This window comes from Manis pentadactyla, chromosome 1, assembly GCF_030020395.1.
Source record: "Manis pentadactyla isolate mManPen7 chromosome 1, mManPen7.hap1, whole genome shotgun sequence".
In the NCBI taxonomy this organism is placed as follows: domain Eukaryota; kingdom Metazoa; phylum Chordata; class Mammalia; order Pholidota; family Manidae; genus Manis; species Manis pentadactyla.
The window spans coordinates 202,688,883-202,704,200 of record NC_080019.1 but is presented as its reverse complement, the minus strand read 5'-3'; the positions used below and the strand labels follow the sequence as shown (position 1 = coordinate 202,704,200).

At 49.1% G+C, this 15,318-nt stretch overlaps 1 protein-coding gene across 4 annotated transcripts in view; it reads right to left on the bottom strand.

Annotated features, from left to right (window-relative positions):
* FGD5 (FYVE, RhoGEF and PH domain containing 5) overlaps positions 1 to 15,318 on the bottom strand; it is a 105,966-nt gene that overhangs the window by 18,256 nt on the left and 72,392 nt on the right. For 3 of the 4 annotated variants that reach the window (XM_036911449.2, XM_036911451.2, XM_057506262.1), the window contains exons 6-12: positions 12,154 to 12,314; positions 11,741 to 11,897; positions 11,056 to 11,143; positions 10,204 to 10,254; positions 9,621 to 9,679; positions 2,181 to 2,252; positions 1,095 to 1,163 (exon numbers count right to left, since the gene is read on the bottom strand). In XM_036911449.2, the coding sequence (XP_036767344.2) occupies positions 1,095 to 1,163; positions 2,181 to 2,252; positions 9,621 to 9,679; positions 10,204 to 10,254; positions 11,056 to 11,143; positions 11,741 to 11,897; positions 12,154 to 12,314 (657 nt within the window). The remainder of the gene's footprint in view (positions 1 to 1,094; positions 1,164 to 2,180; positions 2,253 to 9,620; positions 9,680 to 10,203; positions 10,255 to 11,055; positions 11,144 to 11,740; positions 11,898 to 12,153; positions 12,315 to 15,318) is intronic. The other variant, XM_036911450.2, reaches the window with a different exon arrangement.

The window sequence follows — 15,318 nt, the reverse complement described above, 5'->3', positions numbered from 1 at the left end:
TACCTGACACATGCCTATCCTTTTCCCACAAGCTTTCTCAGGTATCATTTTCTCCAGGGAATACCAACACAGTGAGGAGCACCCAGGAAATATTCAATAAATGTCAGCTGCTGCTGTCTATCTTCTTTTTTCTTCTCTGACTCTTCATGATTCTCCTCTTTGCTTCCATGGCCCGCTGGGATTTGGTCCATATCTTCCCATAACTTGATATTTACAAGAGGTGCTCCAGGTTGAGAGTAGAGAAAAGCCAAACAATGACTCCCTGGCTTGCTGTGAAGAGGAGCCCATTCAGAACAGAGCCTCTGAAAGTTTGCTACAACAGCCTATTTACTGTATTTTGCACACAATTCTAACAAGACCCGAGGAGGCTGTTAGGGGCAGCCATGACAGACAGTAACAAGAAATGATGTGAAGGAGCATTTGTGAAGGCAACCGTGAAGGAGCAGAGAGGAAAACTAAGCACAGCAGCCAGAACTTAAAAGGCAGAACAGCTCAGGTGTCGCAGGACCGGGGCAAAGAGCTGCTTGTAGCTCCAGTGCTGCTGAGGCTGCTGTTACCATACAACAGGCCTGGGCATCCCCGGTTGTTCCAGCCACAGCTGTAAATCATCACGAAGGTTCCAGGCAGCTCTGTCTTGGGCACAGTGGGCCTGGAGTCACAACCCTGGCTCCCTTCTGGGCTTCTGCCACCGACCTAATGGGCGATGTGGCCAAGAACACACTCCTTTCTGGATCTCAGTTTTCTCATGCATTAGAGAAGGTGGTTGAATTTTCCGTTCCATGAAAATATTCAATTCTTATTCCATCAAAAGAATGTAATGGTTTTAGGATGTTTCAGATGGGGACATGGAAATTAAATTACAGAAACATTCTATTCATAATAATCATTCAAATAATAGATAAGGGATGGGTTGTGGTGTCCAGGGGTTAAGCTCTCAGGTTTCCAGAAAGCTCAGCTGTACAGAATGACCCTCATGACAAAGACCCAGCCTGTTCCAGTCTCCCCCAACCCACTTCCAGCTGTCCTTCAATACTGGTGCCAGAAAATGTTACAGAACTTGACAGCCCTGGGGTTTGCTTGGGTGGGGTACTTACCAAAAACAGGTGCCGGGGGCGTCTGTTTTTCCCTGTTACCTTCATCAGTGTTCCTTCCTTCAGAAACTCCTGTGGGGAGAGAAGCAGCCCCTGGCGGTCAGGCTGATATGCCCCTACTGTCCAAGAGAAGGACCAGGGGGAAGGCCCTTAGGAGGGAAACTTAAATTATGAGGCCTCCCAGGGGCACAGCGAGCAGGTCATGGACAAATTGCCAGCTTAAGAGAGATGCTAAGTGTTTGCTAGAGCAGCCTGGGGATAGGCATCTCAGCTTCTTGGGGGTGCTCCATCCTGAATTATACCAGGCCCCAGACACCATTCCGGCTGCAGAGTGGTCCAAACAATGACTCCCTGGCTTGCTGTGAAGAGGAGCCCATTCAGAACAGAGCCTCTGAAAGTTTGCTACAACAGCTGAAGACCTGTGAACAGTTGCTACAGACCCCTGAATAGTGGAAGATACAAATAGAATGCTTAATAAATATTTACTAAACTGATGACCCAGGCCACAACACTAGGTGTGATTTTATAGCATCCCAGACCAGTGAGATCCCTGCTAACCCGGATTCAAATCTCCTGAGCACGATCTCTCATTCCTTGTCTCCTGTCCTTCTTGGGTCATAACAGGAATTCATTCAGTAAAAGAACACATTCTTTATTGTTTTTTGAGGTGAGTTTTATGCTTTCCACTTGGAATCTTAAAAGGCAGTAAACTTGTTTCTTAAAAATTTTTATTTTTAAGATGCTTTCTTGGTGCTCTTTGATGATTTTCCTAGCTTCCCACCAATGCTGGAGTACACTAACAATACCTGGGTGTTTCATCTTCTCTGAGGTGAGGAGCACTAATAGGAAACACTGAACTCAAATGGCACTGTTTCTTTAAAGGCCCTGAGAGCAGAAAACCCCAGGGAAGGCAGCCCTGCACAGAGCCCAGCAGTGCTGGCCCTGCCCGCCCTCCCTCCACGGGGTAAACAGCACCTGCAGCCAGGCCTGTCTGGGGCCAGCCCAGCCAAACAATGGGGCTTATCAGAAACCCGCCCGACTGCCTGCCAGGCTGTGCTCTGCCCCTGCCCCTGGCGGCGTGGCACTCACCCTTCCTGGCTGGAGGAGATCCCCTTGGCCCCGAACGCTGTGCTCAATGTGCACCAGCTTCTGCAGGTTTTCCTGTGGGTGGGAGCAGGGGGAGGGGGAGATGGTCAGGGCCCCTCCAAGGGGTTTTATCTCCTCCACAAGGGGTGACATTGCTTCCGTTTCAGAGGAGGAAAATGGAGCCCAGAAGGGCTTTGCCCAAAATCTGACCTGTTGTCCGTGGCAGGATTGGGACCTGAGCCCAGCTCCGCAGGATGCCAAGTGTGTGGACAGCCCATAATCACGGTAGGCCCTCCCGCCTGAGGTCTGACACCGCCCTCTGTCTGAGTGCCACGGGACGGTCACTTGGCCTCACTGCATCTGATACCTCTGTCTGTATTGGGGCACTGCTCCTAGTCTAAACCTGCGTCCCTTGTAAGGCCAAGAGCATCTGGACTTTAGTAACCCAGGCGAGACAGATGCCCGAGGCCAGGCTGTCTTTCTAGGCTTGCAGCCCACGGTGGGGCCCCTGAGGGAGAGTAACCAAGCAAACACAAGGTCCAGGGAGGAACAGCTCTGCCTTCCTTGAGGACAAGTAACTGTGTCTGGGAACTCCTTGCCAGTCCCTCAATGGGCTATCCACAATATGTAAAGTGATACACCTCCCTCCCCTCTGCACAGCACCCAACACTAGAAATAACAAGCATCCATCCCAGGGGGCTGGTGCCCCTTGAACCTTGTGCAGGGTCAGGTTCTAAAGTCAAGTAATAAGGTGAAAGCTGAGTGTACAGAAATCCCCTTAAAAAGGCCTTTACCCTGTCCATCATTTTTGGCATAAAATCCTGCACAGTAAACATGTATAACACTTGTTCCATTTCTACTCATAATGTAGAAAGTTGAGAGAGAACAATGCCCCCACCCTAACAGTGAGAAAAAGCCAGATGATCTACAAAACTGCGACTCTTCTTACACCCCCTGGAAAGCTGAGGTCACAAGGCAACCAACTGAACTAAATCCCAAAAACTGACAAGTCCCTCCCGGGAGATACAAGACTACCAACTGTTGCACCTTTGGCCACACACAGGAGAAGAGGTGGTCGGCATGACAGAGGGTAAGAAGAAAGCAGCTAAAATGTTAATGGGTTCTTAAAGGTCAGGTGTGGGCTGGTGGGACAGTTTAGAATGACAGGGAGCCCCCGACACAAGGGACATCTGTAGTCACTTGCAAGCTCTTTTCCAGGAGTTTCCACCAGGTGCTCACAAAGGCGACTGGGGGCTGGACAGGGCAGTGGGCCAGAAGAACATTCTCCCCAGACTTTGGTACTGAACATGTGCAAGCTGCTACTGCAGGGTTGACTCAAAACCCAGTCCCTCTCTCCCCCAGGCCCGTCTCTTCTACAAAAACTGTTCAGCCACTGGGGGTGGCAGGAAACCCTCCCACTCCCACAGCCCAGGCAAAGAGCGACCCTCTGCTTCTGGGGAAAGGCAGAAGCAAAGCTGTGCCCAAGGCAGGACACTAACCCTTCAGGCTCAAAATTGTGTACCAGTACAAAGCAAACACCTGTCCAGGACCTGCCACACATACAAAGCATAGTCTGGCTGCCATGCAGGGAGGGGCAGGGAAGAGGAGAGAGCCTAGTACTGAGTAACAGGAAACAGCAGTCTACCTCTGAGAAGGGGCAAGAGCACGGAAAGAGATCCCTTTTGTGGTGCAGGGGTTACTAAAAGCTCATGATGGAGCAGTAATATGAGAAAAATTCTCTGGCACTTCAGGCGCCCAAAGAGCACCAGGTAACAGCAGCCCCCTTCTGGAAGAGCACGAAGTCTCTGGGGCTTTGGGGCTCTGGTGGTGACAGTGACAACAACAAAACCCAAACCAGCTCAACTACTGACTTGACTGACCCAACTCCTCCACCCTACATGAACAACATGACCAAACAAGAGACACACCCCATTCTGGGGGTAGATACTGTTTCCCTCTGGCTCTATAGTTCTTCCTTACATAGTGGCTAATATTCAATCAAACATTATGAGAAACACAAAAAAGCAAGAAAGATCCCCAACTCATTTTCAGGAGATAAAAGCATTCAACAAAACCAGAATGAGAGGTGACACAGATGCTGGAGCCACTGAACAGGGACATTCAAGTAATTATGATTAATATGTTAAAGGAGCTAGTGGAAAAGGTGGAGAGCATGCATGAACAGATGGTGAATTTCAGCAACGATAGAAACTATACAAGACAGTTAAATGAAAATGTTAGAAAAAACATGGTATCAGAAATGACTTCCTTTGATAGACTTAGCAACAAACTGAACAGTGCCAAGGAAAGAATGACTGAGCTTTGATAGGTAAGTTGAGATTAACCAAACTGAAACACAAAGAGGAAAAGGCATCAGGGGGAAAAAAGGAATAGAGCACCCAAGAGAATTTTCCAAAATGAATGGTAGCAAACCACAGGTATAGGAAGCTTGAGACAACAGGATAAATATCACCCACCCCATTAAAAACACACATACTTAGACATCATAGTCAGACTTCTAAAAGTCAGTTGTGAAGAGAAGTCCTTGAAGGCAGCCAGAAAAAAGGGACACATTATTTAAGAAGAATAAATATAAACATTACAGCAGATTTCTTACTAAAAGCTATGCAGGCCACAAGAGAGTAGAGTGGCATGTTTAAAGTACTGAAAGAAAAAACTGGTCAAACCCAGATTTCTATACCCAGGAAAAATGTCTTTGAAGAATGAAGGTAAATGGACCAGTTAAGTAAGTGGAGGATGGTTGGCGGGAAACAGGTTTCTTCTCACTGTTAGAATGGGAATTTACAGGTAAGCAAGGGCAGGAGGCTGGAATGATCCATGTGGTAATGATTAGAGCTAGAGACAGCAGTAAGAACTCATATTTAGCTTAATAAAGATATATATGGTAATGTATAAATATATATAGATATGAGTAAATTCATGGGTTAGTATGTACACATATATTTCTTTGCTCTGTAGCTAAAGAAGACCTGAAAGAAATTACAACCTATGTAGCAATGAGTACACCTGGTGCCCAGATTTGGGTTTCAAATACCAGTGCTCATGCAAGAAATGGCTGATTCTAAGACTGGGGTTGGAAACATATGTGATGAGCCTGGAGCATCCTGTAGGGCCAGAAAGTAAAGAAGTGCTAAAAAATAAGAGAAAAACCCCACCCAAACCCATACTGATGGGAGTATATGAAAGGGGCACAGGGAACAATCAACAGGGCTTCTACTTGCCAAAGCTGGAACAATTTGAGAAATAAATAAAATGGTATGGGATTGCAACCCAAATATAAAATAAACACCCATGAATAAATTAAACAAATATCCTCACTAATATAAATTATTTATTTATTTGAAATGAGTGAATAGATTAATAAATGAGGGAGAAGAGACAAATCTCCCATGCAGAAGAATTCCAAATAGTTTCCGTAAACACTCTCTGCTCTCAGGAGAGGGAGTATAACTCCCTGTTCCTTAAATGCAGGCTGTGCATAGTAACGTTCTTCTGAAGAGCATGCACAAGGGGTGGGGAGAGGGTGAAGAAGTCTGACACACAGTGTCGCAGCTGGGTGATTAAGGTCAACATCGATAGTCATAAATCATGTTGCCAGCATGCACCCTGCATATGATGTGCTGAACAGAGTACTTTACCTCTGTGATCTTCTTCCCAAACCTATAAACTCAGTCTAATCCTAAGAAAAACATCAGAGAAATCCCAATGGAAAGGACAGCCTACATTGTACCTGAACAGTATTCTTCAGTATTGTCAAGGTCATGCAAAACAAGGAAAGTCGGAGAAACTGTCACAGTCAAGAGGAGCCACAGGCAACACAACAACTAAATGTGGTGTGACATCCCAGATGGGAGCCTGGGACAAACATTGGGCAAAATTAAGGAAATCTGAAAGAGCTATGTTTTAGTTATAATACTGTATTGATATTGGTTCTTTAATATAACAAATGAACTGAATAAGATTTAATAATAGAGGAAATTGTGGGAGATAGATGGGAATTCTCTGCTTTATCTTCTCTTTTCTTCTATAACTTCAAAACTGTTATAAAAAAAATAAACTAAATTCAGAAATTAGAGTGGTGGGTACCAGGGGCTGGACTTCGTGGGAAGAATGAGTTAGTGTTTAATGGGGACAGAATCTCAGCTGGAGACGATGAAAAAGTTCTGGAGATGGATGGTGGGGATGGTCACACAACAAGGTGAATGTACTTATTAATGCCACTGGACTGTGCATTTAAAAGTGGTCAAATGATAGATTTTATGTTACATTTATTTTACCTCAATGAAAACATTTTTAAACTAAATTCAGTTTTAAAAATGAAGGTGAAAATAGTAGACTAGACTTGCACATGTCTTCTCACTCTCTTCTCCGGTGAGGCATTTTACTTTTATGCTGTGGAGAAGGTGGCAACCAATGGCTAATTTGATTCAAAGGCTCAAAATCTTGCTCTTGCAACTGGATGTGTGATTTTTCTGCTGGGGAATCTCTGGAGTGTGGTCTGAGCAACTGCAGTTAGAACCAAGGTGCATCCGCCCTCTGACCAAACTTCTGATCAGTCCTTGAAGCTCTCACTGCTGGCAAACCCAGGGGCCAGCTCCAAACCTCCATGCCTATGTTTAACGACACACTCTGTGACTGGGTTATTCAAAAAAGAAACAGAGAAAAATGATTCTCCCATAAGTCTGTGTGTGTGTGTCACTGAAGAGCAGGTGGTGCATGGGGGCACATGGATTCGTGTTTATGCAACTGCTGCAGGTTTGAACCTGTGCATGATGTGCACAAGGAAGTCTGGCCTGGTGGTTAAGAAAGGCCTGAGTTCAAATCTGACTCTCACACTGAGAACTGAGTGATCTCCAGAAAAACAGCTCATCTTTCTGGGCCTCAGTCTCCTTACTTGTGAAACTGGGCTGGTAACACTTTCCTTTGACAATCAGAGGAGATCACCTGGCACAATCCTGTCCTCAACAGGGGCAGCTGTTATCATGAGTGAGGATGCTCTGTGGGAATCTACTACAACTTTTCCTGAGAATGACCCTTCCTACTTCTGAGGCTTTTCCCACCATGTCTTCTAGACTCTCCCATTTGTTCTCTGTCCTCCATCAAAATAATGGGAGATTAATGGTAGGGAAGGAGTTTCCAGGGCCTCAGTTCTTAAGAATGGTGCCTCCCTAAGCTTCTCTGGTCACCTAACAGTTTTCTGCTACCAGGCTGCTCTGACAAAGGATATACTGCTTGGTTTGGCTGTCAGGACTTTATCCCAATGAGCTTAATGGTGGTGTTTCGAACTCAGTGCCGGTTAGGTATGTGGGCCCCATTTTGGATCAGTGGGATGGTAGGATCTGGATCTTCCTAGAAATCATACCTCCAGTTTACTTACTTCTGTGAGGAGTTGTGGCAATGGTTTGATGTGAGCATAAACTCCAAGTAATGCTGCCGCCTACAGGAAGCCTTCCCTGGTCTTTACAACTAATAAGTACTTCTCAGGATGAAATGAAGACAATGTGAAAGCACAGAAGGCTTTGTCAAAAGGGAGAATGGCACCAGCAGACATATTTTAATAGAATCACTCTGGCTGCCAGGTGGAGAAAAGAATGGCAGGGCTGGGAGGTGATGAGGACCGAGCTGGGTAGGGGCCAGCCACTGAGCTCCGCCTTATCCGGACCCCAGAGAGAGTCCCAGCCCCATCCCAGCAAGCACGGGGTCAGGGCTATGAGTCCAGAGCAGGCCTGGCACAGTGCCCCAGGCAGCCTGTGCTTCTCTGGGCAGCAGCCAACCTTGGCCTTGGAGAAATGCAGGAGGGTGTCTGGCCATTGGTACTCCATCCAGTTCCTTCTACAGGAGGCGCTGTGCACAAGCTCACCCGTAGAGGGAAGACACAGTCCTGCCTGACTAGTTTTTCTTTTTGGAGCAGAGGCACCCCTAGCTAAGGAGAAGTATGGGGAACCCACCTATCTGCTGCTATGTCAGGACAGGGCACTGGACCCCCAAAGCACCTATTTTTGGCTGCACTGTGGGAAATCTCACTATTTGTACAGAATGCCAAAATACAAAGAGCAAGGAACTCAGACATCAGATGGGGAGGGGAGAGGACCTGGTGACAATGACATCTGACCTACCCTAATTTTTGCATCCAGCTGTCTTCAGTCTCCACACTCAGCCCACCCTCTCCACCACCTGCCCTGCCCCTCCCCTCCCCCTAGACTCTTGTCCTGCCTCCCCTACCCTGTGCCCTGTACCCATTGTCCAGCCATGCCGGTGGCTCCCTGAACTCTCACATACCCTAGACAACCCCGTCTCCACACCTCTGCCCAGGCTAGCCCCTTTTCCTGGCACACCTTATCTCTCTCTTGGCCTTTGTGACATGCGTACAAATCCTCCCAATGGGGGCCACTTGCCCTACCAGCTCTTCTCACAAACCCTCCCTTCTTTGAATCTTGCAGCATTTTCTCTCTCTCCCTCATGATGTTTATCATAGTTCTTCGTGTTCACATATTTACTGTTCCACTATGCTATGATTTCCTCAAGGCCTGGGATTCAGGTTTTATCTCTGTCTCTCCATTCCCCAACACAAGCCCTGACATATTGGAGGTGTCCAATAGATGCTATTTCCCATCCCCTCCTTCCACCTCTGTATGACTTAGAATAAGAATGCTGTGCATATCTGGTATAGACAAGCTGGGCCACTGCTCTGCACACATACCACCATTGCTCCCATCCCTGCCTGAGGAAGACATCACTAATCCATCACTGAACTCTTTCCCAGTGAGCTAGGACTCAGCTGCAGAATTATTCTCAACACAAAGCTCCAGCATATTTACAGCTTAGTGCAACAGAAAATACATGGACACAGTAACTGTGGTAACCACTCAAACAGAGCTGGGATGTGGTATAAAGTTGACTATCCTTGGCAGAAACCCAGTAAACACCTGATGGGTGTCTAACACACAAAGAATCACACACTGTCAGAACTAGGAGTGTGCTTATAGCTCATGTATTCTCATGGATGAGTGGTTCTCAAATTTTTGTGGGCAAAATACTTACCTGGGGTTCTTATTAAAAATGCCCTACCCCCCAGAAATTCCAACTAGGAAGGTCCAAAGTGTGCCAAGGAATCTAGTTTACAAAGCACTCCAGGTGCTGATACAGATGGTCTCAGACTACAGCTGGGACATTGCTTATCAGGTCTGTACACATCTGTAGCCTCCCTCATTACTTTAATGGTGAACTGGAGACCCAGAGAGGGCCACACAGCAAGTGTCAGGGCCAGAACCCAAGGTTCTTTGCAAGGCCCCATGAGCTAAACGGTTGTCCACACCCACTCCCTGTCTCCCCTAGAAGTATAGCATCACAAGTAAGGCCTGGACAGGGTGGAGGGGGTCCTGGATCTGCACCCCAGAGAAGGAGCCCAGGGCCCGAACTTACCCCTTGCTCCATGCTGTCATTGGCATGGTCTGTGACTTTGGAGATGAGGGTCAGCGCACCTGAGGAGGGAAGCAGAGCAGATAGCCTGTCTGGGTGGGAGCCAGTCTCCTTGCCACTCTCCTCACCTCTTCCTGGTCCTCTCCCCTCCCCCACCGCTCTCCCCTTCCCTGTACTCCCCTCCCTGCAGGGCCTTGTATGTAGGTGGCACCAATTTTTCGCAACCCTAGCTTTGCCACAACTGCCTAAGTGACCCTGACTGACAGTGATATGACCACTTTTGTGTCTGGCTTCAGTTCCCTTGGCTGTAAACTAAATACATTAAAATAGGGACTACCCTGGCAGGTCATAGGGCAGGGACAGTCACAGAATGGGGAGGAAACAGGGACATGGGGATGAGTGTTTTAGACCTGGCACCACCTCCTATCACCAAATTCTGGTCACCCCTTCTTCTCCTCTGTCCACCGCACACCCTGCTGGAGAGCACAGGGCTCTGCCCTGGGCCTGGAACAGTGGAGAGTCCAGAGTTGGGGAGACGGGCCTAAACAGGGCTGTGTCCTCTTCTCCCACATCACGCTGGACTTACCCTGTGTGTTATCGTACTCTGCTGAGTCCGGGCAGAGGTTATTTAAGTAGTCTGCAGGCAGAACAAGAACCAGGAGTCAGTTTGCCCTGGTGAGACCAGCCCCTCCTATCCACAACAGGAAACCCCCTCTCTCCAGAGATGGAAGAAAATTCCCAGAAGAATGGGGTGTCTATCCTCTCCCCCTGTTCCCATCACAACACCACACGAGCACAAAACCAGTCCCCCAGGACCACCACCAGCATCACTCCCACCACTGCTAGTCGTTTACTCATTCAACAGTATCTCTTGAGCACTTGCTGTGTGCTAGCACTGAGCTATGCCATCAGGATACAGACACAAACAAGGTGAAACCTTGTTTTGGTCTATTTGGAGAGACAGATGTGACCATCAACATGGTAGGGTACGATGTGTTGAACCTTTAACACATTTATATGGGCAAAGCTCTACAGGGGCTGACGTCTCTCCAGCTGCCTCTCCACGTTACTCATTCTGGCAATGCTGGCATTCTTGCTATTTCTTGAAAGTTCCAAGCTTGTTCCTACCCCATGCCCTTTGCATGTCTATTCTCTCCCTGGCACTCTCTTCTTCCAGATCTTCAGGGGTTCATGTCCTCACTTTGCTGACATCTCTGCCATGTTACCTCCTTACAGACGTCTTTCCTGAGTGCTCTATCTAATTCACAGCCTTGTTCATGTCTATCCCTTTAATCTGCTTTTTCTTGAGCTCTTTTCACTGACATTTAATAATTTTTATTTCATATTTGTTTGTTGAACCTCACCCCACCCCTGTTGCATGCCTGCCTTCCCTCCCTCCCTCCGTCATGGCATGTACCTCGGCCTCCCCAGGGCCCACCTGTGAGGAGCACTTGGTACTGGAAGAGGCGCTGAACCACCCGCAGCAGCCGGTGCCTCATGCTCTGGCCGCCTCCTTGCTGACTCTGCTGCTCCCAAGAGAAGGGGAGGACAGAACTCCATCAGAGCGCCCGCCTTCAGGCCCGCGGTGCAAAGGCAGCCCACATCCACCGTCCCATCCACGCCCCTTCCTGGCCAAACTGAGCTCCCCCCATCTCCTTCTCCAGGAAGGCCTCCCAGATTAGCACCGCCCCACTGTGCCAGTTCATTCCTGCAAACTCAGTCTGGGCTATGCTCAGTAAGATGTCCCTCTGAACCGTGTTAGTAATAACAAAAAGCACACCCCCAATTCTTCTGCCCAATAACTGGATCCCCATTTGGTGGCCATTTATTAGTTACTCCATGGCTGGGGCCCGAGGTTGCCTTGTACTTCTCTATTGGAAAGGTGAATGACCACTAAAACTCCCCGGGGCTGGGGCTCACTGAATGGTCATCAATTGTCCAGCAGGAGATGTTCTGATTTCTGGGTTTTCCCTCCTGCTGGGTCCTGCCCTGGCCAGGTCTTCCCCACACGGCCTGCCAACCTCAGACCTACCAAGACGCCCCACTGATCTGCATCAAGCCCTTCCACATCCACCCCTCCTCTGCATCTTTACAGCAGGTTCACAGAGGACCAAGGGACACACCTCAAACTCATGGACGGCAGCCGCCAGCCGGGGAGAGCGGAGGCAGTTCTCACCGAGCAGACTCAGATACCTGTCGAACTGCAGGATGTGAGCAGCGTGGTGGTCAAACCCCTGCTCCCGGGCCAGGAAGACATCGGCTACCTTCTGCTGGCCCTCCCTGCAGTCAGGGAGGGGGACAGGACAGTGAGAACTCAGCCTCGTGACCAGCACTGTGTTAGACCGTTAGCACTGGAGTCACATCCCCAGGTGGAGACTCCAGCTCCACCTCCCACACTCATTTTACTCTGGGCAATGACCTGACACCTCTGTGTCTCATCTTCCGCCAGTCAAATGGAGACACCATTTCACAGGGTGGGTTTTTACACATGCCCCACCCACCAGTGCAATGGAATCGGGGGCCAGGGACCGCTCACCAGTGCGACAGCCTCTCCCCCAGCTCCTCCAGGATCCCCTGGTGAAGGTCGTGGATGGCTGGGAGTTCGTTCAGGCCGCGTCTCAGCTCCTCCCTGGCCAACGTGTCCTTGCCCTCTTGGTCTATTTCATCCAAGGCACTCATGACAGCTCCATGGAAATCCTGAAACCCCAAAGGCCTGTTACCCACGGGTTGGCAGCACTGGGCACAAGGCCTCCCTGTGGTTCCCCCGGGCTTTGGAGCCCTGGCCTACATACGAAACGTGGGACCTTAAGCCACTGTCTCAGACTCCAGTACTCTCACCGGTGAAACAGGGGTGACAGTGCACACCTGGTGAGCACAGGTACCTGCTGCCCAGAGTGCCCAGCACAACTCTTGGCGTGGAGTCGGGCTTCACAGCAGGTTCACGTCTCTCCCTGCCCTGTGGGAGCTTGGGGCATGCTCTGCTTTCACAGGAGAGGTGAGAAGTTGGGACTCCTTCTCTGGAGAAATATGAAGCTCTGCTTTACAGTTACCCACCTCTGAAGAGGTTCACATGTTGTGTGGTTTCGAAACATGGTCTAAAGAAATCACAGGCACCCCCTTCATGGTGTATTGACCAGTCACTACAAATCATGCCAATGGTGACTATGGAAAAGTAGCATGTTGTAGCACTAAGAAATCAAGAAGGATACAAAGTTGTCTTTCTACCTTAACCCATTTGTGTAAAAAATGAACTCATACAAGCTAAAAGGAAATGGAGTGAAATATAAACAGTTGCTGTGTCAGGGATAAGGAATTAGATTTTTTTTTTCTTCTTGTCTTTGTTTCCTAAAATTTCTGTATCATCATTAATTACTTTAAAAAATTAAACTAAATTCAATCAACATTAAAGTTACAAAGAATGCAAGACTTTTTTCTCAGAACAAAAATATGTTATCTTCAGATGCACCTGCTCTTGCACGAGGCCCAGGTCTGCAGTTTTAAGTATATGGAATATCCTGAAACCACCTTGCACTGCAGAGCAATGCACACTGGGAGACACCAGCCTCCGTGTTCATGTGGTCCAGCCCAAATCAGGAAGGTCAAGTCACCTTTACAACACTGAGGAAGGAAGATCACTCTGCCTTGTCTGACTGCCTCCCCAGCAGGGAACTCACTATCAGGCACGACAGTTAATTCCACAGCTAGAAAGACTTTATATTGAGATCTGACAGGGGAAAGTGCCTGAGAGGATGGGCAGCCCTTCCTCCAGGAAGTCTTCCTGATCTTCTCCATCCCAGTGAAGGAGAGCAGGAGAGGGCTGGGGGAAAGGGCAGGGAGGTGGGGTAGTAGCAGAGAGAGGGAAGGGAAGAAAGAGAAAAGAGGAGAGAGGAGACTGAGGGAGGGAGGGATTGATGGAGAGAGCAAGACAGAACAGAGGCAGAGCCTCTCCCATGCCCCGCCCCCAGCAGCTGTAAAGAGGCCTGGGCTGGGGTCAGACAGGATAGCAGAGTGGAGGTCACAAAGGTCTCCGCTTCCTGAGCACCTCATCTTGTCACTGACCTCCCTGCTGGGAACCCGGAACTGGGAGGGCGCCCACCTGGCCTGCAGTCCGAGGAGGGAGGACGAGCCAGGGCCTGCCTGAGGCCGGCCCTCCCCAGCCCCAGTCTGGTGCACCTCCAGCCCCACCACTAAGGTCAGAAATTCTCAGGGCTGAGTCGTGAACTACTGAATGGATTTTCAGGGCTGGAGGCAAGTGTGTCCTTAAGTGGAGGCCACATCCTTGAGCTGTAATTAGACATAGAATCCCATCGTACCTGGGGTACCAGAGCCCTTTCGGAAAGCATGCTTCCGAGGATGGAGAAAGTATGACTTGTACGTAAGTGGGCAGCTAGAGGGAGGTGGTATTTAATTCTTATTTCAGTTGGCTCTGGGACACCGGGGTCCTTCTGGACCTGGAGCATGGGTTTCTCTGCTGAGCTGGGGCAGGAGGACCCTCCCGCCCCCAAGAGTTTTCTCAGCCCTGGCATCCCAGAGGAAGAAAGAAAACATCCTATAAGGACAACAGCCCTATCTTGCTTGGGCAGCTGATTGACAGTAGACTTTCAACACACTCCTCCACTCTGTGCCGTCCACTCTGTAAACAGATGAGTGACACAGGCAAGCTGTCACCTATCTGAGCTTCAGTTTCCTCATCTGTAAAGTGGGGATAACAGTACCACCAAGTAGGGCACGAGGCTCCTGAGAGGCTCATCCTGTTTAAAACTGCTTTATGAACATGGCAGTGGTGACTATATTTTAGATATGACATCTTCAGAGTGGGGTCCACCTTTGCGTTGTTTTCCTGCTAAGTTTCAAAAGTCCATCACACACAGATGAGTTTCATGATGCTTGCTGATGGATTACAGGACCCTCACTGAACAGAAAAGGAGGGCGAGTCACTGGCAGGCCAGCCAACATCAGCACTCAGAGCACTGCAGAAGGGGAGGGAGAGGGAGAGGACTGACAAAGGCAAGACCCAGAGCTGCATCGGTGGCACCCTCCAGGGGCTCACAGATTAACTGCTCTGCAGGCCAGTTTCTCTTCAGTAATTAATTCTCACTAAATTGGCTCAGTCCCAGTGGGCAGGATGGCCATCAACAATATGACTCATTTCAAAATCTGGAGCATAATCAGAATTGCCACAAACATCCATTCTTAAAACTCGTGCATGGGCTGGAAGCGCTGAGTGCCAGCCGCACCGCACCATCCATCACACCCTGAAAGGTTTCTGCTGTTGCCAGTGTTCTCACCCATCAGGGGCTCCTGGCAGCGTCTTAGAGGGAGGAAGGAGGGAGAAGATGCCAGGCCCTCATCCCCTAATCCATTCAACAAATATTCTGAGTGTCTGCTCTACACCAAGCCAAGGAGAGAGTGGGCGCAGGAGAGATGGTGTTCTGACCTCAAAAACTTTGCAATGTAGGGGATAAGAGAAGAGCAGATAGACGATTTCATCACAGGGCTGAAAGCGTTCTGGTAGGGAGAAGCACCAGGGCTGTGGCACTCTGCAGGAGGGAAAACTGGCTTAGCTCTGGGGAGGCCTGCCAGGGAGTGACGCCTGCACTGAGACAAGAGGGGGAGCATTCCAGGCAGGGGGGACAGCCTGTGCAAAGGCCCTGAGGTGGAGGAGGAGCTGAGCTGGCTCTGGCACTCACACCGTGCAAGC